The following is a 21,410-nucleotide window of genomic DNA, read 5'->3' on the forward strand; positions in this document are numbered from 1 at the left end:
GCATGGACCCCTCCCAAGCTCACGCCCTTGCTTAGCACCCTGGGTCCTGCCTTTCTGGTGCTGAGGCAGGAGGACATCACAGGTGGGACTCTGCTTATGGATTCATTGTTTTTGTTGGGAACTATAGTTTGACTGGTGGCGATCTAGATCCATGTGCTAATGAGCCTGGATAAAGCAAGCTCTGCTATCCTCTTTTAATCTAGCCTGTCTGTCTGAGTTCCTTTCCACAGTTAATGATCTCCTATAATGGCTTTGCCTTTAGTTTTGCCTCCTGGGTCAAACAAATCAATAGTCCTCACAGATATTTAAAAACCATCAGTGTAAAGCTCCTGGGTCCCCCCCACACACACTTTTTTTTTTCCCTTCTGGGTGAACTTATGGCTTGATCAGTATAGTGATGTTTCCCTTACATCTCTTTTCTCCCAGAGATGGGCAGCAGTGAGCCCCTTCCTATTGCAGAAGGTGACAAGAGGAAAAAGAAGAAGCGGAAGGCCCGGGCCACTGACTCCTTACCAGGAAAGTTTGAAGGTTGGTCACACGACTTCTCAGATCTGGGCCTACAGCTCTACCATATGGCATTCTGGTAGCCCATGGATCTAGGTTAGAGCGTGCATCATCTGAGAGCCACCTCGTGCTTATCTGTGTGATAGGGATGAAAGATGGGATGGCAGAGCTCTCGGATGGTGTGCTCTGAATGCTTTCAGCACTTCATCAGGGGAACAGGAAGACCAGCTTGTCAGACTTGTATATGGAGTGAGATCACTTGGTGTGTTTCAGCCTTTTTCTGATGTGATCTTTGACCCCAGCTTGTTCCTGCAGGGGCTGCTGAGATGTAGAACAACCAGGTAAGAGAGAACACCTAGGGCCACAGCTCCAGATGAAAGTTAAATCTTCTATAAGCAGAGGATTTGACTCCTAGAGATTGCAGCTACTTGTGCTGTATGAGTTTGACTCCATTTTAAGAGTTCATGCCGTGTTCAGGTTGTGAGGCACAGATTCAGTGCTGGTCCTGTTATCGCTGGACATGTGATGAAATGAAGTGAATCACTGAACACTTTGGCAAATGGATCAGTAGCTACTCCAGGAGTGACACCTCCCCCCTTCATTTATTGTGTTTCTTTCATCATGAGAACTGAAACAGCTTCCCCTCATGGGCCTTCTTTCCAATGTTGCAGATACACTAGTGAATTGATTGTTTTGTACAGTGATTCTAATAACGAGCCCTTTTATGAATCAGGAATATTTGGGCTTCCAACCACCAGCCTATCCTGACATACATGAAAGGCTAATGCCAAAGTATCCATTGTGAGAGAAACATGTCACTTAAAATACTTACAAACAACAGTGTACATGCTTATAAACAGTCACAAGACCAAACTGTGATGGACCCAGGAAGGAACTTAGTGTAGGGTTTGTCATTAACTTAAACGGTAGACATATGTGTATAGGAGGGTCGTGGGGATTGATAAAAGCCTCAAGGTTTTTAGAATAGTTTCCAGATCAACAGGTCTTGCCCTTTCAGTGAACATAAGAGTGTTTCCTGTTATTCAAGGATGGCTTGTGCAATTATAGGCTTCTCATGCTAAAAGTGATAAAATCTAATTTCATGGTTTGCAAGTGTTCTGCTCACTCTGTGGGTTTAAATGCTAGGCTGCCTTGAGAGGAAACAAACTGAAGAATGGAGGTCAAGGGAGGAGGAGGTCAGCTCGGCAAAGGCCACGATGGAGCTGTGGCTTTCTTAGGAAGGGGCTCAAAAATTTGTGCTATTTGTGAGCTTAGGCAGGTTACCTGTATGTTCTTTCAACCCAGGCCTATTCCTCTGTTAGAACTGCCCTGACTCAGCACCCTAAAAACCTCAAGGCATCCGTTTGCATCCTACTTCTGTCTCCTGTTTCCTGTGGGTGACTTCTGGAAACTTCTCGAAACCTCCAGTGACTTCTGTGTGTGGTGTAAAATAAAACTGCTTTATTTCCCTTTTATCACCAGTGCCTAGCACAGACGTAGGCACAGAGCAGGTGCTCAAAAAATGAGTAAATGAGTAAATGAATGAATGATGTCCATTTGAATCACACTCCTTCTATGAGGATCCTCCAGTTTCCCTAAACAGATTTAACCTTTCCCTCCCCTTGTTCTTTTTCACTGTGTCTTGTCCCTTTATAATAGTACTTACCACTGCCTGGTTTATTCTGGAGTCATTTGTTGATATGACTGTCTTTCCCACTGGACTGTGACCCTCAAAGGGCAGGGACTGTACTTTATTCCTCACTCTGTCGCTGTTATGAGTTTAATATGTTGTCCGGCACATAGTGGATGCTCAGGAGGTGTGGGCTGAATTGAAACTCTTTCACTGACCTCATCTCTAAAATGAGGAACAGGATGCCTTCGATGTGGTGTGGCTGTTGAGAAACTGAGTCCTAAGATGGCTGGGACAGTTAATGATCTTCCTCATCACTGAGTGCTGCGGAGCCATTGTGTGTGCCTAGGCTGTCACACAGGGACGGGCAGTGGCAGAAGCTCCTCTTTCCATGTTGGCTTGAAAAGGCGTGACTCACCTCGTAATTCCTCTCACCCATTTCACTTCTAGATATGTACAAGCTGACCTCTGAATTGCTTGGAGAGGGAGCCTATGCCAAAGTCCAAGGTGCCGTGAGCCTGCAGAATGGCAAAGAGTATGCTGTCAAAGTGAGTGTCTCATCTGGATGCCAGGCTTTACTTTGCAAATAGGTGTCGCTTGTCCTAAGCCAAATAAATTTTATATTCTGCCATATGGCAACTCAATAAAAATGGAGGCTCCAAAGTTGTATTCACTGGATTCAGCTCTTGGTTTTTCAACTTACTTGCTGGGTAACATTGGGCAAGTTACTTAACACCCCTGCCCTTCAGTTGCCTTGTCTGTAAAATGGGTATAATAATAGAAACTATACAGTATTGATGTAGGGATTGAATAAATATGTGTAAAGTGCTTAGAACAATGCCTGGCCAGTAGTAAGCTGCTTTTGATTATTCTGAAAAATAAAGTAAGCTTCAGGGAGTAGACAACCAGATTTGGAATTAGAAAGCCTACCTGAATCTCTGTTTTAATTTTTTTTTTCATGTTGATTTATTTTTGACAGAGAGAGAGACAGAGCATGAGTGGGGGAGGGGCATAGAGAGAGGGAGACACAGAATCCAAAGCAGGCTCCAGGCTCTGAGCTGTCAGCACAGAGCCCAACGCAGAGCTCGAACCCACAGACCGAGAGATCGTGACCTGAGCTGAAGTCGGACGCTCAACCGACTGAGCCACCCAGGCGCCCCATGAATCTCTGTTTTAACAAACTACTACTTGACTTTGGGCCAGTCACTGAACCTACTTAAGCCTCAGTTCCCACATCTCTAAAATGAACACAATAATACCTGCCCTTCCTATCTCATGGAGTGGTTATGAAGATGAAAATAAAAATGAACTGGTAGATTTAGAGACCCTACAAATTATAAAATGCTGTAAAGTGATGTATAGTATAATAATGAGGACTGAGCACTCAGCTTTGGGGCAGGAGAGGTGGCTTCTTGCTGCATGACCTTGGGGTGGCTCACTCTACCCCTCTGTGCCTCCATTTGCCAGCTCCACGTGGAAGAAGGGATGGATCTCAAAGTGTGGTTCCTGCACCAATAGTGTCAGCATTGCCTGGGAACTTGTCAGAAATTATAGATTATCTGGCTCCATCCCAGACCTACCAAGCCAGAAACTAGGGGTGGACCCAGCACTTTGATTGTAGCCAGCTCTCCAGGTGGTTCTGACACTTGCTGATGTTGGGGAAGCCCTTATTTAGGGCCATTTTCCATTTAGTGTGGATCAGAATCATCTAGAGAGCTAACAGCACAGAGACCCAGTTTCTTGATAAAGGATAGGGTCTAGGTCTTTGGGTTTTTTGTTTGTTTGTTTGTTTTTTGTTGTTGTTGTTTTACCAAGTTCCCCAGGTGATTCTTACTCCCACCAAAGTTTGGGAACCACTGATCTGGAAACAAGGTCACATTAAATCCAAGGGGGTAATTCAGGTGTATTTCCCATCATCCACCTGAACGCCTAGGTCAAAGCGCTGCCTCATACAGGCAAACCCAGCCAAAGTGGCTTCTGAAAGAAGTGTTTCTTCTTTTAACCAACTGTCCATAGTCCCAGCTGTGGATTAATGAAGGCAAAACTTCTGCTAAGCCATAGTCCTTGTTGCTGGAGTGTTGCTTCATATGGTAACGAAAGTATTACCTCAATTCCTTTTTGGAAACATCAGTATAAATTACAGGTAATTTTTTAAAAATATGCTTAAGTGTGGCAATAAATCACAAATACAAATTGGTTTTCAAATGCATCCATCCAGACCTATTTCTTCGGGGTTGGATCGTAAGAGGAAAACCTGGCCCTCCATGCCTCCCCCAGCATCTTTGGTGCAAACACAGGACCCTAGCTTGCTAATTCTTTGAATTGAGCAGTTTGGCCCACATCTCTCCTGTCCTTTGGAGGCTCCCTAGAGATGTACTACTTCTGCCAGCATGGCCCCACAACATTGGTTTTATTAGGGCTTCCCTACAGGCATCCAACTGACAAATCCTAGAGTCTCAGGATTGGAATGGAGTTTCAGGATAATCTGGTCCTGAATTTCTTCCATAACTCCTCAAATAGTTGCCTGTGTTCTGCTCCCCCACCTCTGATAGCAGGGGTCCATTACCTCTGCAGAGAAAATAATGCCATTGCTGAATAACTTGCCTGCTACAAGGTTCTTCCTGACTTTGATGCGAAATGATAGGTGAGTGAACAAGTTGAATGGCTTCTGTGCCCCGGCACTGCACCTCTCTGACTGCTTAGAAATGGGCCCACAGTGGTTTACTAACAGACGTGGGCTTGTATAGAACATTACACCTGGACATGGGTGTTTGTGCTGCAGCATATAGGAGTGGTTTGAATATAGCAACCTGGGAATGAAGGAGCAGGATGTCGTCGTCTGTGCTGTGCCCACTCCGCACGTGGGACTGTAAAGCAGAGCCGTCTCTGCAGAGGACTTGCCCCCATGTGCGACTTGCGGTGGTCTGGGGCTCGGGAGGGGTCCATGGAGGTGTTTGGAGCTAACCAGTCCCTCCCTACTTAAACCACCTGCTCACCTGTTGGCTCACCCCTTCAGTTCGTACTTGCCAGGCACCCCCAGGTACGGGAGGGAGAGACAACGCCCCTCAGCTCCCTGAGAGAAGCTGGACAGGGTACAGACAGGGATAGGATAGCAAGGGCTTTGGAGGCAGCTCTGGACTGGAATGGCAACCCTTTCACCACTTACCAGAGCTGTGGGCAGAATGTTTGACCTCTTCCTGTCTTTTGGATTGTGTTGTAAGAGTTAACTGAGACCACGGACCTGAATTACTTAATGCAGCGCCTGCCGAAGGGCAGGTTCTCTGCAGAACTGCAGAGGTGGGGTCTGAGCTGGGCCTTGGAGCTTTAGTCCCTCTCCACTGTGTCCTCCATCCCCCTTGCTGTTCCTTCAACCCTGGGAGGTCCTTCAGTGGAGGTTGTAAATCTTACCCTTAAGGCAGGAAGAGATGCCCTTGGGGTAGGAGCTGGGTAGAGGTAGCTCTTTATCTTCTTGCCGGCAGCTTCAGTCTCCCCTGGGCAGCTGGGGGCAACCACCCCATGGCTTCCACCGTGTTTGCCTGGCCAGAGTCAAACAGGCCCAGCCAGGCTGGAAATCCCTCAGGCAGGCCAGTCTGTCGTGTTGCCGGCAGAGTCACAGTGCCAGGGTCTACTCCAGGCTTGTGCTTGAAACCGGCTGTGGGCTGAATTGGGCCTTGCAGTCTCCCAGAGGGATCCTGCTGAGACATGTTTCGAGGTCAGGTGGGTATGACAGATTTTATTCTTCCCACAGATCATCGAAAAACAAGCAGGGCACAGTCGGAGTAGGGTATTCCGAGAGGTGGAGACGCTCTATCAGTGTCAAGGAAACAAGTGAGTACAGTCTTGGGTTACTTGCTACTTCTCTTGGGGGGATACTTAGCCGCAGAAAAAGTTCTTTCTCACCACCTCCCAACCCCAGCATTTAGCTCTCACTCCTTGGCTACAACTGCACAGGATTCCTTCTGTCTTTCCGTGTTTAAAAAGAGAGAGTGGGGACAGAAGCAGGGTGGCCTTTGCTTCTGTTCAGGCTGCAATACTATAAATAACAATACAGGCAAGTTGGAAGAGTGAGCAATCTGAGTGAGGGGCTGGGAGAAAATTGGGATTCTGTTTCTTTCAAGTGCCTGTGGGAACCAGGCCGACGCAGCGTCTGTCCCCCGACACGCAACTTTAGGGCCCAGCTGTAATGACTAGGTGAGGATGTGTTCCGTTCCTAGCATACCTGTGTCTGTGTGGCCACTGCTCAGGCGGAAGAAGCTGCCGGGCACTGTGCTGGACAGCTGGGCCAAGGTGGTCTCCAGCCCCGCCTCAGCCTGCTCACCACCAGCTCCAAATGAGCGGCTGTCCCACGGTGGCTTTAAATCAGGGTCACCTCTAAGACTCTGCTTCCCACTCTCTCTCCCTGCACAGCAGGGTCAGCGGGGAGCCAGCGGCCAGGTATTGATGGCTTTGTCATTAAGCTTGGAGGGCGGGGGCTGCTGTTGATTTAACTCCAGGCGCTACCTCCACAATCTTCTTTCAAATCAGGCCATTTCAGTCATCTTATTTGGATGCCTTCACACCAGTAAAAGCCTGGTGTCTCCCAAAGTGGTCAGCATTTTTTTATGAGGGACAGATTTTTATTTTCAGCCCTGCAGCTTCTGAGTTCAGCATTAGAGACTCTACTTGGTTTATTTCGTTCTTTAAAAGAAAAAAAGCCCCCAACACCTCCGATATCCAGGCTGGTGGCTTCCCTCCTGAGTTACAAGACGACCTTGTTGGCAGAGCCCGGTAATGCGCAGGCAGACAGAGAGTGCTCACCGGGGAAGGCCACAAGTGCTGCGGTGGCGGGAACGCGGCCGTTTCATTAAGCAGCGCTTAGCAGTTAGGGTCTAGCGGTGCCCACGTTAGGCCCCAAGTCTATTTGACAGATGTTTCCATTTTCTCCAGGCAATGTAAATACTGCCCTGTGATTTATGGGCAAGAGGGAGGGCAAGTAATTATTTGCTGCCTGCCTCCAGGACACACACCTACTATTCAGTGTTATTAGCCGCAATTGCTTCCAGTCGGCTGCAGATTTTATTCAGTTTAATGTGACCAGGACTTTTTTATAACTCTACCTAGTGGGTTTTAGGGTTGGGGTTTGACAGCACAGGCTTGGTGAAAACACCAGAGACCGAACATTATGGAAAGATAAGGTGACCTGAGTCTTGCTAACACCACTGGCTACTTCTCAAACATGGGTCTTTAATAAGCATTCTGATTTGAAGCTGATTTCTGCCCTGCTACAGGGCGTTGTGAATTTTTTTTTCATTGTATATTTGTAAGCGGGCTTTAATATATGATACCATTTTCCTTTTTTTCCCCCTTTCCTCCTATTTTTTTGTTTTCCTATTTAAGGAACATTTTGGAGCTGATTGAGTTCTTTGAAGATGACACAAGGTTTTACTTGGTCTTTGAGAAATTGCAAGGAGGTACTTACTGTTGAGTATGTGTTTGGACTTCTGATTAAGACCCAGAACGGTGATCATCCATCACGAATCCCAGAGACTTCTAAAATGAGTCAAGCTAATAAAAAGGATGAAGGACTTAAAACTGCCCTTGATTTGGGAGAAGGGAGGCCGGAGGGAAGGATGATAATTAGCATTTTGCAGAGCCTAGAATGTCACCTGTGTGGGCATTCTAAAAATGCCTTCTCATTATAATAGGACTCATATATAGATACATTTACTTATCAATTTATCAGTCCAGTGTTTTGACATGTTCTCTATTTAAATTAATTGTGGGGTGGAAGCTCTTGCATACATTGTGAAGGCCAGAAAGGCTCACCAGAGGAACGGAGGGTCCCATGGCTTAGGACATAGACCCAGGATAGAGAGGAGGCCTGAGAATCTGGATCCTTCAGATGGAAAGATGCCACTCTTAACCATCACCACTACTGCCATCGCCCATGCACATAGTCACTGGAATGTCTGTTGAAGTTGCTTTCCTGACGTAGAGAAGGGGATAGAGGAGCCCTTGCCCTTACCATCATTCATCCAGCCCGAGGACAGATCTGCAGGGTACAGGTTAGGGAGGCTATCTGGAGCTGAGTGGAGGGCCATGTGGAGGGGTTTGGTGGCTAAGGGAGCATGCTTTAGAAACCAGTAAAGCTGAGTTTAAGTACAGCTCCATCACTTACTAGCTGTGTGACCTTGGGCAAGTCACATAACCTTTCTAAACCTTTCTAAACAATGTTCTCGTCTGTAAAATAGGGATAATGACAGTACCTACCCTCTCTGATAGCTCTGAAGATTAAATGAGATCATCCATGTGAAATGCTTCGCACAGTGCCCCATAGGCACTAAGGGGTCAATAAATGTCAGCTGTTAATATTATGAAAATAATAGGGTGTACTGGAGGCTATCTTAGAAGCAAGTAGCATGTCACTCTCTATCTTCCGCTTTAACAAATTTGGAAGCAAGAGACTCACTAGAGTAGAGCAAGCCTGAGACCTAGCCAGGAGCCAGTTTTCTGGCAATGTTCCTTAGCATGCTGGGATCCTTTCATTGTTTAATCTGGCAAGTGAGAGATCTTTCATCCCCTCCCCATGCCAAAAACCAGCGATAAGTAAACACGTGCCATTTTTAAGATACAGAGATGATACCTCCAGCTTCCAGGAGTGAGCATAGACCACATGGAGCCAGGCCATGTGCTCCTGCCCTGCCCAACAACACCGAGACATTACATTTGAAATGCTAGGGGTCATCTATAACCGTATTGCTTAGAGTGCAACCCTACTGAGGCTAGACCCAGTGGGAAAAGAGATTGTGGATGGCTCAGGGCAGCCCATGCCCCCAGCAGTCAGACCACACGTCTGGTTCAGGGGATGTGCACAGGTTCTCCGGTCAGACTTAGTGGGCTTACGTCCTCATGCCTCCACTTAGTGGGGTGTCATCTTAGCAAGTGGCTTACCCATTCTTGGCTTTAGGTTCCCCACCTGTAAAATGAGGATAGCTGTATTTTATACATTTCATACAGTTATGGTGAGGCTAAGATAATCTGTTCAAGAGTATTACTTAGTGCCTGGCACATAGTAACCACTCAATAAATGTTAGCCATTGCCAACAAAGTAGTAACAATGATATTAATAATAAATAGGAAAATTCAGAGGGAAAGTACTTTCCCCCCTTTTTCTAGACCTTTACATATCTGGTGAGGGTGTGGAATTTCTGTTTAAAGGCTCATGCTCTTGTTTGGATCTGAGATCAAATGCAGAGGAGGTAAAGTTCCTGTGGAGAGGCCCCCAACCCTATGTGGATTCACTTTTAGTTCTTTCTTATTTCATAAGTCAGACCTGCCCTGATGGTGCTAGTATTTTTGGTCATTTAAATAGTTGTTTGCTGTCCCTTCTGTGCTCATCATGGGCAGGTACAGAAGATAGCAGTGCAGTTCTGTTCCATCCAGTTCTGTGCTCATGTCTCCTTGGTGCCAGGTACCAAATGGGTGCTGGACATTTAGTGATGAATAAGCCTGTGTCCCCACCCCAAACTTGTGAAAACTGGCCTCTGAGAATTTATACTTCCTAAGGCCCAAAAAGGCATAGCTGTGTGTCTCCTCTGCTCCCCAGGCTCCATCCTGGCCCACATCCAGAAGCAGAAGCACTTCAATGAGCGAGAAGCCAGCCGAGTGGTGCGGGATGTGGCCGCTGCCCTTGACTTCCTGCACACCAAAGGTGAACCAAGCCTTCGCCTCAGTGATTGGGTTGGGCCAGCCAGCCTCTGAGGACGGAGGGAGAGGAGCTGGGCCAGGAGCTGGTACAGCCGGCAGGCCCGCCCATGAGGGTGAGGGAGCAAACCAGGACGGCACTAGGCTTCTGATGTGGATGGTGGGCAGATGTGGCACTTTTAAGAAGGGGAGGGGCACAGGGGAAGGAGCAGGGAGGAAAAAGTAAATTTCATGTTGAACAAGATGTGTGAGCGTGTGGGTATGGATGATCTCCTTCTCCTGTCCTAGTGAAGAGTGCAAGCCTCATCATAACACTACTATTCCAGTGTAGATATGTGGGTGTTACTCTTTCTAGTGTTTAACATACATCACCTGCATCTCTCCAGAATCAGCATGATAGTATGTATCTAGTTTTGTATCTTGTTTGTCATAAATGGAAAATGCGTTTTCTACTAACATGGTTGAGGTATCTGTTGAACATCGCGATGGTAAATCACGGGTTGCTATTGTCCAAATTACACTTCAGTTAACAGTCCCTTATCTAAAACTGATTATTTCAGAACTTTTATAGTGAATTAAATCTTTTTGCAAATTAAATGTTTTTGTATTTCCATAAATATGTTTGACTATTACATTTTTTTAAATGTTTATTTACTTATTTTGAGAGAGAGAGGGAGAGGAGGGGCAGAGAGAAAGGGAGAGAGAATCCCAAGCAGGCTGTGCTGTGTCAGTGCAGAGCCCAGCGCAGGGCTCGAACTCATGAACCATGAGATCGTGACCTGAACTGAAATCAAGTTTTGGACACTTAACCAACTGAGCCACCCAGGCACCCTTGATTATTATATTTTTTAAATTTGCCTAACAGCAGTGCCACGGAAAAATGAATTCTGGCTTCACTTTTTACCCACTATGTGCTCTCTCGGTAATAATGCCAACCCACAGAAGAGAGAGAGTTATATCATCAACAGTAGTTAACACTCACATAGTCAGTGTTAGGCACTATTTCTAACTCACTTACGGAATTGCGTGCAGCCTGTGTCTGTGTTGTGTATGTATAGCACAGTTGGAGCGAAGTGCCCGGCACTTAGTAGCTCAGTAATGTTATCTCCTCCACCCTTAACCCCTGCCGGACAGAAGTATTTTTATTCCTAATATTAATTCCCTTAAAATAAAGCATTGTGTCTGGTGGGGGATGTGGGTGGAACGAATAATCTGGGACTTAGCTCTGCTCCCTTCCGCTATTGTGGGTATGGGCCAGCCACACTGGTTGCAAGAGACCACTTGTAGGCATGCTGGGTGCACAGAGCAGCGCAGACCCGGGTGGCATGTGTGCAGGGAAGTTCAGCTTCACTGGTCCCGCCTTGTTTCCCTCCATGGCTAAAGGGAGATCTCCGTGTCGACAGTGCCCGTGTTGGGCACCTGACTTGCACATGGGACGAAAGTTCCTAGGAGGGGCATCTGTACTTTCCCCCGCATGATGAATAGCACTAGTTCTGTTTCTGAAAGCTGGGATGCATGTAGGTAACACCTGCTTGACAAAGATTTACAACTGTTCCCCAAGCTGCCTCTGTAGATTGCAAAACTGGGTCACGCTTTTTGCAAGATCCATACCTTAGAGGGGGGTAAAGGTGGTTTTATTTTTTATTTATTTATTTTTTAATTTTTTTAGAAGAATGCACTAAAGGGAACTGAGCTGGTGTGTCTTAGGAGTTCTGAAGTGCTTGTTAACATCTAGCTGGCCAGCTGCCCATGTGACTTGAAGTTGGAGGGGATGAAAAACGATTTCCAGCTGAACTTGGCTGTTTTCTAAATAACTTCACGCTGGGAAGATGAATTGGGCAAGAATGGGTCAGCCCTGAAACAAGTTCCACACTTTTAAATACTGGACACACTGCAGCTTAACCTCTGGGAAATGAACCAGAGCAGGTCGATGGCTGGTGTGCTCACAAAGGCAGGCCCATTATTACGGCATGGCGCTCAGTTCTCAGGCTGGGGGACAACTGGGCCATCGGCACCTATTTGGAGAGCAGGACTCCATGTGTGGCTCGTGATCCTTCTGTGGGAGCACTTGCTGTAATGGAAAATATCTTTCACTTTTAGTGCAGCAAGCTGTAGCCCGACTCAATTTGTACAGCCTGGACAGAGCTGCTCTGGGTTCTCATTCAATTAGGTGACTGATGAAGTTACTCAGCCTGCTGGAGCTCAGGTTTTCCCTCCCTCACGAAGTGCCTTGGGTGGGCTGGGCCTCTGCCTCCTACCAGGGAATTGGAGGGCTGCCCAAGAACTTGGTCATCGAGGGAGTTTTAGGAAAGCAGATTCTGCTTTTCCATCTTACTCCATGAATCCTCTGCTACTTTCCAGTACTTCTGGGCACTAGCTGTTTGGCTCTCACTCAACCTTCCAGCCTTTCTGTCTCTGAACTGTGCATTCTGCAGGAGGAGAGAGGGATCAAGGTTTCTGTGTCCGCCATGGCCCTATGAGTTGGTTCTTTGTCCCTGTCTTTGGTCAGAAGGTGGTTTTCCCCCAGGTGCCCTCTTGGCCAGGTCAGCAGCCTTGAGCGCCTCATGGAGTAAGCTGCTATCTGCAGGAGGTCTGGTCAAAATGCAGGGCAGGTGTCTCTTAAGAACAGCACCCTCGGGGCGCCTGGGTGGCGCAGTCGGTTAAGCGTCCGACTTCAGCCAGGTCACGATCTCGCAGTCCGTGAGTTCGAGCCCCGCGTCAGGCTCTGGGCTGATGGCTCGGAGCCTGGAGCCTGTTTCTGATTCTGTGTCTCCCTCTCTCTCTGCCCCTCCCCCGTTCATGCTCTGTCTCTCTCTGTCCCAAAAATAAATAAACATTGAAAAAAAAAAAAAAAAAAGAACAGCACCCTCGGCCAAAGCAGTCCTTGCTGTGCTTCTAGCATGACTATTTTGGACATGCAGCACGGATGAGAAAGGGATTGGACAAGCTTTGGAAGATTTGTTAACTAACACTTGGCGCTCTGACCATTCAGGGAGTCCCGCTTAGGGAATCATCTTTAATACACATTGGCCACCCAAGAAGAAATGAGGTAGAGCAGCCTCAGTCTCCCCAGATGCTCTTAAACAAGGCACTAATTATTTCTGCATTGCTGTCCCAGCATGGCCATTTGCAGGGCTCTTTGCTTCATATTAGCTTCTTATTCTTGGTCGTCCCTGCGGTGCTGAGGAGTAGGCTGGCTGGGACTCGTTCGGCCCAACTTACCCCTGCCAGACTTCTAAAGCTTTGGCTTCGAAAGAGCTTGCAGAATCAACTGTGCTTTTTGGTTCGTCTCCGGTTACTCCTGCCTCCTGCAGCTCGTTGATTTTTTAATGTACCATAATTGGGAATTAATCTGCGAACAACAGCATTTGGAAAAAATTAATTGTGTGTGGAATGTTTGATAATTATGTGCGTATGTTAACCCTTTCTTTGCTCTTTGTCATTTCAGGCATTGCTCACCGCGATCTGAAGCCAGAAAATATATTGTGTGAGTCTCCAGAAAAGGTACGTAGGGCTGACTTGGGAGATTACAGTTTACACTGATGTGGGGAAGCCACTTCCACTTTCCTTTGGGTTGTTAGCAGCACCATCGGCCTTGGATACCAACCTGAGCTGATTGTTATGAACCTGTGAGAATGTTATGCCTACTGTGTGGCGTTTCTGCCTTCCCAGTTGGCTTCCTCCCTGTCTCTTCCTTGCTCTTTATCAATAGTGTGATCGGCTTAAGCCTGAGAGTTTATAAAATACATGGGACCTGCATAGAACGAATGTTTTCTAGTCCAGGCTTTAGAGCAATTGATGTGAGTCATAAACAACAACTCAATCTTCTGGGAAGTAAATCTCTGTCTAAAAATGTTTGTGTTGCGGTACACACACCAGCTAGTGTCCACCACTTGAAGTGATAATTAGGAAGCGAGTTCTTAAGAAGGGTTTCTGTTTCCGTTTTTGTTTCCTGAGGTGCCCATTAATAAGAAAACACTTACATTTGGTGTTGAACAGATGCCACATACTTTAAACTTTACCTCAACCTACTAGTAAATGGAAGTGTTTGCCCTTCTGTAAGCATGTATCAATTTGACAAATTCTGTGTTTGTTGGAGGGACTGAGGCCCTGTCGGCACACATTCATGGCTCTGTGTACGTGTAAGAGTGTATACATATGAACACACATATTGGTCTGACTGAAGGGATAGCTCACAAGCAGGAATGGCTTCGAGTGAACGTGGAAGCCAGCCTGCTACTTAGAGCTCGTTTGTGGGGATAGTAATACGTTAGCTCAGATAAGATCTTGTGACTTCCCGTCAGTGGCTCTGGCAGAAGACTTTATGATTTGTCACTATTACCATTATGATTATTAGTAATAACCATAGCTAACATTTCTTGAGTACTTACGTTGTGCCTGGCACTTATACTCAGCTGATAAATAGTATAGATTAAAACTAAGGTGGTCTCACCCCAGAACTCCACAGGCGTTCTAAACCACTCTGTTGCCTCTGATTTACAATATGCTTTCATGTCATTTATCCTTTCATTTGATCTTAATGGTGCAGGATTGTTGCCCCTTTTCTGTGGTTGAAAACTAAAACTAAGAATGCCTGAGCATCAAAAGACATTATCAAGAAAATGAAATGATAAGCCACAGAATGGGAGAGAATGTTTGCAAATAATGTATCTGATAAGAGTTTAATATCCAAAATGTATAAAGAACTTCTAAACCTCGACGTCAGAAATACAGCCCAAGTTTAAAAATGGGCAAAGGACTTGAATAGAAATTTCTCCCCCAAAAAAGTATACAAATGGCCATTATACATATGAAAAGATGCTCAACATCCTTAGTCATTAGAAAAATGCTAATTGAAACCACAATTAGATACCACTTTGCAGCTACTAGGATGGTTAGAATTTTAAAAAGAAGGAAAAAAATAGGTAGGAGTGTAAAACAGTGCTGCTACCATGGAAAGCATTCTGGCAGTTCCTCAAAGAGCTAAACACAGAATTACCACACCGCTCCGCAATTCCACACCTGGGTATAATACCCAAAAGAATTGAAAACAGAGGTTTGAACTTGAACATCAGTGTTCATTGGAGCGTTATTCACAATAGCCAAAAGCTGGAAACAACCCAAGTGTCCATCAACAACAGGTAAATGGATAAACAAAACGTGGCTTGTCCATGCAATGGTATGTTGTTCAGCCGTACAACAGAATGAAGTTCCGATCCATGCCACATCATGGATGAACGTTGAAAACAGTATGCTAAGTGAAATAAGCCAGACACAAAAAGACAGATACTGTGTGATTCTACTTACATGAAATATCTGAAATAGCCAAATTCATACAGACGGAAAGTAGGTTAGACATTACTAAGGAGAGGGGGAAATGGGGAATTACTATCAAATGGTTTCTGTTTGGGATGATGGAAAAGTTTTGGAAACAGATACTGGTGATGGTTGCACAACAGTATGAATGTAATTATTGCCACTGGGTTATTTTCTGTTCTACATATTTTACCACCACCACAACAAAAACAGAGAGGCTAAGTGAAAAAGAAAAGAAAATAGAAGAAGGAGAAGAAGGGAAGAAGGAGGAAGGGAAGGGAAAGGAAAGAAAGGAAGGGAAGAAGAAAAGTTGAGAGACTGTCCTGGCTTCCCTAGCAGGTTAAACGGCTAAAGCTGGGACTCCCAAAACCAGCATTTTGGAGTGGCTCACTGGGCTGCCTCCATCACGCAGGCCACTCTCCTGCATGCGCACAAAGTGCCCTCCCGGTTGGCTCCAGAGATGACTAATGCTGTCTGTGGTTTCAGGGGCAACATCCAGTATGGGTGACCAGCCATCCCAGCCTGCTTGGGCCTGTAGGCTTTCCCAGGATACATAACTTTCGGTGCTCAAACAGCAAAGTCTCAAGCAAGCAAAAACAAGTTGGTCACCCTGAGACACCGGAGGTCATGCCCTGCACTGAACAGGCCACAGGGAGTCTTTCAGGAATACATACTTCTCAGATTCTGCAACCTGTACCATCATTTGTCATTTGTCATTTGTGGGCAAGAGTTCCATAGGCTTCCTGCTTGTTTTACTAAGTGCACAGCAGTCTGACACCACGTAGCGTGCACATTTTTCCTTAGGAAGTGAGGAAGGGTGTGGGGCAGAGGGCACCTTAGGATAAATCCTCAGGTGATTTCTAGTTAACCCAAGGACAGCAAACATGACCTAACAGATAAAGCTGGGCTTCAGCATGGTGGCCATATAAACATAGAGACAGAGAGACAGAGAGAGAGAGAAAGAGAGAGGGAGAGAGAATGCATCCCCGAGGGCAAGAGCAAGAGTGAGCCAGTGAGAGGCCCCCCCTCCTACATGAGGGGAGGGAGTGAGAGGGGGTAAGTGTGTCACAGTCACACTGGTCTCCTCCTGCCCTTGGGTTTCTTATATTTGTAACCTTGTTTTCGGCTTTCCTTTTCAGGTGTCTCCGGTGAAAATCTGTGACTTTGACTTGGGCAGTGGGGTGAAACTGAACAACTCCTGCACCCCCATAACCACACCAGAGCTGACCACTCCAGTATGTATGGCTGGGCACCCTGTACCACCTCCTTCGGGGCTCCTGTCATTTGGAGTACCCACAACCAAAGCTGGAGTGCAGAACAGGGGCTAAGGAAGGAAAACCGAGTGTATCTACATCATTGCCATCTGCCTGAGTTGTCATCTGGCCACTACATAGTGGGCCACCCCCCCCCCCACCCTGCCAGTGCTTAACTGCTGATGAAAGAACTTGCAGTGTGGGGTGGGTCCTCTGCCAATGACGGGACAGATTCTATCTATGAGAACAGGCTGAGCCCTGACTCCTGACCCAGGTAAAGACAGACGCTGTCCCAGGCCAGCCCTTTGCACATGGGCACATGGTAGCTCTGAGAGTTCCGCTGTGCCCGGCAGCATCTGGGCGCGTCCCCCTGTGATGGAGGACAGGAGTGTGGTCTCTCTGTGGCACGAACCGAGAGGTCCCGGCTCCCTGCACGTAGGATCACTTGGCTGAGTTATCCTGCGGCTTCCTTTACTTCACATTTCATGCCCAGATATGCAGCTGGGAGCTGTCCTTCCTAAGACGTCTCTTGTACACACCTGATGTACTGCAGTTATTGTGAGGCTTTTGAGATTTGCATGCTTCATAAGTGAATTTTCCTAATACCCTTTTTTAAGACATGCATTTCAGTATGCTCGTGTCTTATTCTAATCAACATTATTAGAAATGTTTCCATATTAGCTTCTACTACACCGAACTACCTTGTTCTCAAAGTCATTAACTCTAATTACCAATAACAGAAAGTCCTTTCTCCATTTCCCATCTTCCCTGTAATTAGTTGTGTGTGCGTTGGAGGCCAGGGAGGTATCTCTGGGCGAGCCTGAAATAATGAAGAAGGGAGCAAAAAGTATTTGTTTTGTTTTTATCAGCATTTTCCATGCAAGGATGGGAGGAAGGAATCCTGAATTCTTATACTTGGTTACCACTGATGTGCTTGAACCAAATCCCTGCCCCATCCTAGTCCTTGGTGTTCCCATCTATAAATGGGAGAAGCAGGGAGGTTGGATTTGTTCTAAGAGCTGTTCCAGTTTTGATGGACTCTTAATTCTAAATTCTTACTCCTCCTTGGTCTAAAATGACAGAGAAGCTTGGCAGGGCTTCACCTGAAGAACTCCTTGCCTTATGGGATTACATGTCCACAGACCCCCTCCCAGAGCCATGCCCCTGGTACAGCCAGGTGCCTGTATATTAGGTGACTGTCTGCAGAGAGCTGAGACAGAGAGACTCCTGCAGCTTCTTGACCAGGAGCCTCTGCCTACTGGAGAAGGACCTGAAAAGATAAGTGACCTGGAACTGGTCATGTGATCGTGAGGAATGCTAGGATTCCATTTACAAATGTTCAGTTGGCCCAGCTTTTCTAAGTGCCTTGGTGGCATCAGGTGAGCCCTCTGGTGGCTTTCCTGACAGCTTCTTGCTCTGCAACCCCATCCTCTTGCTCAAGTCCCATTTCATTCTGCACTTCGCCATCTCCTCTCCCTGTGACTAAGCCTCTCCCTTCTCTGCCATTTCCCCTCCCCAACCTTGGCCCCCACAGTGTGGTTCCGCAGAATACATGGCCCCGGAGGTGGTGGAGGTCTTCAGGGACGAGGCCACTTTTTACGACAAGCGCTGTGACCTGTGGAGCCTGGGCGTGGTCCTCTACATCATGCTGAGTGGCTACCCCCCCTTTGTAGGTCACTGCGGGGCCGACTGTGGCTGGGACCGGGGAGAGGTCTGCAGGGTGTGCCAGGTGAGCACAGCACCGATACCCCCTGCACAGGGCCTGCTGGGCGGGGGTCAGTGTGCTTGTGGGATGCCTAGCAGGACTGGGCTGAGGGTTGTTCCTGCTCTGGAAGGGGGTCTATAGTGCCCCTTCCCTCTTTTGTCCAAGGGCCAGTGACGGGGTGAGAGAGAGACAGTGGGGCACTCAGCCCAGCTGGGAGCTCAGAGGAGGATTGTTAGAGAAGACCATACCTGAGCTGAGTCTTAAAACATGAGTCTAGCCCAGGGACAGAGGGGCAAGGAATAGAAGCAGAAACAGCAGCGCCAGCAAAGACACAGAGGTGTGAAACAGCGGCGTGTGTATGGGGAAGGAGGGTAGAATTGTAAGGTTGAGGGTTGGGGAGGTGAGACCTGACAGGTTGTGAGGAACCCATTTGTGGGGGCCCCTTACAAAGGGCTAAGGAATTGGGGCTGTGTTCCCTAGTTGGTCTTCCCCAGGTGTCACCCACCTAGCCACCCAGGTGACCTAGCCATCTGTGCCCGCCAGGGGCATTCTGCGTGGCCTGATGATTTAGTGGGGATAGGGGAGCCGGAGAGGGCCCTGGCCTGTGGCATCCTCAAGCCCTGAGCTGCAGCTTCAGCTGAGGTCAATGGGACCTGGGGTGACCAAATCAATGGCAGCCACATCCTGCTTATTCCCTGGTAGTGTGGCCTCAGGAGGAATCTTCTTTACCTAGAACAAGCTGTTTGAGAGCATCCAGGAAGGCAAGTATGAGTTTCCTGACAAGGACTGGGCACACATCTCCAGCGAGGCCAAAGACCTCATCTCCAAGCTCCTGGTTCGAGATGCAAAGCAGAGACTGAGTGCCGCCCAAGTTCTGCAGCACCCCTGGGTGCAGGGGGTGAGTAACCCAGGGCAGGGTGGCCATCCACCTCCTCGGGCCTGGAGTGTGGCCATGAGGAAGCTTTTATAGGAGCAAGTACTGGACAGCAGCCCAGGTGTCTGACTTCAGCTGGAGGGAGACTATACGGCAGCTTCAGTCCCTGCACATATGGAGTGAACTGGCCACTGAAGGAGCCACGTACTGGTCATAGACTTGGCTCTAATCTTAGCCTCAGACGAAGCTCCTAACTGACCCATGCCTCTCAGGAATGGACAGAGGCCTCTGGGGGATTTGGCTCATGCATCCTACCATTGGCAGAGGCACACGGTCTGGTATTGGCATTTGGGGTCTGTGGTACCCTCCCCTTATACAGACATATCATTAGCTGGGAATGCCCAGAAGCAGGGCTTGGTGCCCTGCTTGCAGTGAGGATGCACTGGGGGCACATAGATTCTCCATGTGGTCCTGGAGTGCAGCTTGCCTAAAAGGCAACGGTGGTGGTTTCCCCAAACTAAAGATCCAAGTCCTTACTAGAAAATATTTTTTTTAATGTTTGTTTATATTTTAGAGAGCGAGAGCAGGGAAGGGGCAGAGAGAGAGGGAGACAGAGGATCTGCGGCAGGCTCTGTGCCATCACAGACAGCCCAATGCAGGGCTGGAACTCACAAAACTATGAGATCATGACCTGAGCTGAAGTCAGCCGCTTAACCAACTGAGCCACCCAGGCGCCCCTACCAGGAGACATTTTTAACCGTCCTCCTCAGTTAGTCATGGTACCCGACATCTGCCCCTCTAAGGGGTCTGCTACACCTCCTGTGATTCACTGTGTCATTGGTCTGCCAGGCCCTACCCAACCTCAGTGGCCCTGCCAGTGGAAGGGAGCAAACATTGCCAGCCCCATGTTACAGGGGTACCCAATCCAAGAATCTCTGAATGGCTAATTCCCAGCCACCCAAGAGTTGCTGTCTTTACTGAGCACCTGCCCCATGCCGGACTCTGCAGTCCTGGGATGAGCAAGACCCAATCCCTGTCTTCATGTTCTAGTGGGAAGAGGGAGACAGGAATAAATGATGTGATAGTGTAACGAATGCTTATCAAAAGGACAAGGGTCCAGCCTCTGCTTGGGACAGGGGGAGGGAGGTGGCATGGGTGGGAGTATAAATGCTTCCTTCACAGGGGAAGTGACCCTCAGGCTGGGTCTTGGAGGAAGGTTAGGATTCTGCCAGGCACAGGGAGTGGCTCTCCATGCAGAGGCAGCTGGGTTCAAGCTGGGCCTTTCTTGCTCTCTCCTTGGAAGGTCTGACCCCACAGGCAAGCTCCACCAAGTCTCTGTGCTGGGCCAGGAGCCTCTAGTAATGTACCCACCCTGTGCTGGGGTGGGCAGGGGCAGCTCTTGAGGGAGGGAACAGTGCTTACCCCCGCGTCTGTCCTTCCCATTCTAGCAAGCTCCAGAAAGGGGACTCCCCACGCCGCGAATCCTCCAGAGGTAAATGCCCGATGCCCCTTCTTTGGCTTTGACTGTCCCTCAAACTTTCAGCCACATTGGGATGGAGGTGGGGACAGGGAGCCCATCTCTAGGCTCAGGTGTCCTCCTCCTGGAGGGGCTCCCCAGTCTGCCTACTCTGCACGTCTCTTCCTCTTTCCCCTCTTCTCTTCTGCCACCTGATGGCCTCCTCTGCCCTGCAGCTCCTTCAAGGCCTCTCTGCAGGAGAAAAACCTGTTTCCATATCCACTCACATCCTAACTAGAAATCACCATTTACAGTCCAAAGACCTTCTCTGTGGGTTATTCACCCCAGGGTTTCCTACTGCTGCTCTGGTTGTAGTAGCAGGCTGGAGGTGCTGTAAAGTGCTGGGACGGGTTGTCCTGTCACCACTAGGCACAATAGGAATGGCCACTGTAAAGTAAATACATACTACGTGCCAGATATGCTGCTAAGAGCTGTGCAGAGATGCTATTCATAATCTGTAGGATAAATTTAAAAGAGAGGTTTACCTATTACCCCCATATTGTGGATGAGAAAACTGAGAGCAGAGAGATTATGGTAACTTACTCAGGGCCACACAGTAGCCTTGGGAGTTGGACTTTGAACCCGGATCTGTTGGACTCTAGTCCTTTTAACACTAGGTCATGTTCCTAGTGAGCACTGCCCTATTCCCAAAGGACCAGGGCTACCACGTTGTGGGGACCCCTCCAGGAACCAACCTCATGACCAGTTTCTGGGAGACACACAGGGAGGTCTTACACCACTGTAGTCTCCATTCATGTGAGCCAGAATGCTACTGCCCAGCTTGGTTCCTAGCTGATTCTCTAGAGCTGTGTCCAGGGGCCTTGAGGCTCCAAACCTCTGGTCCACCTTAGAGGATGTATTTGGTAGACCCACGGTGCCTGCTGTAGGCTAGCCCTGAGCTGAGCCCTGGGGACACAGACATAAAGGCA

General features: G+C 47.9%; 1 protein-coding gene across 17 annotated transcripts in view; it reads left to right on the plus strand.

The window, feature by feature from the left end:
- MKNK1 (MAPK interacting serine/threonine kinase 1) overlaps positions 1–21,410 on the plus strand; it is a 52,625-nt gene that overhangs the window by 29,581 nt on the left and 1,634 nt on the right. For 11 of the 17 annotated variants that reach the window (XM_047084010.1, XM_047084006.1, XM_047084009.1 and 8 more), the window contains 10 exons: positions 427–528; positions 2,585–2,682; positions 5,883–5,962; positions 7,511–7,584; positions 9,720–9,824; positions 13,266–13,321; positions 16,273–16,368; positions 17,921–18,115; positions 18,825–18,989; positions 20,414–20,457. In XM_047084010.1, coding sequence (XP_046939966.1) covers positions 429–528; positions 2,585–2,682; positions 5,883–5,962; positions 7,511–7,584; positions 9,720–9,824; positions 13,266–13,321; positions 16,273–16,368; positions 17,921–18,115; positions 18,825–18,989; positions 20,414–20,457 — 1,013 coding nt within the window. In that variant the 5' untranslated portion in view covers positions 427–428. The remainder of the gene's footprint in view (positions 1–426; positions 529–2,584; positions 2,683–5,882; positions 5,963–7,510; positions 7,585–9,719; positions 9,825–13,265; positions 13,322–16,272; positions 16,369–17,920; positions 18,116–18,824; positions 18,990–20,413; positions 20,458–21,410) is intronic. The other 6 variants (XM_047084014.1, XM_047084015.1, XM_047084013.1 and 3 more) reach the window with 5 other exon arrangements.

This window comes from Lynx rufus, unplaced genomic scaffold (genome assembly GCF_022079265.1).
Source record: "Lynx rufus isolate CCGP_SWC_20201006 ecotype Redwood Valley unplaced genomic scaffold, mLynRuf1.p SCAF_2, whole genome shotgun sequence".
Lineage (NCBI taxonomy): Eukaryota > Metazoa > Chordata > Mammalia > Carnivora > Felidae > Lynx > Lynx rufus.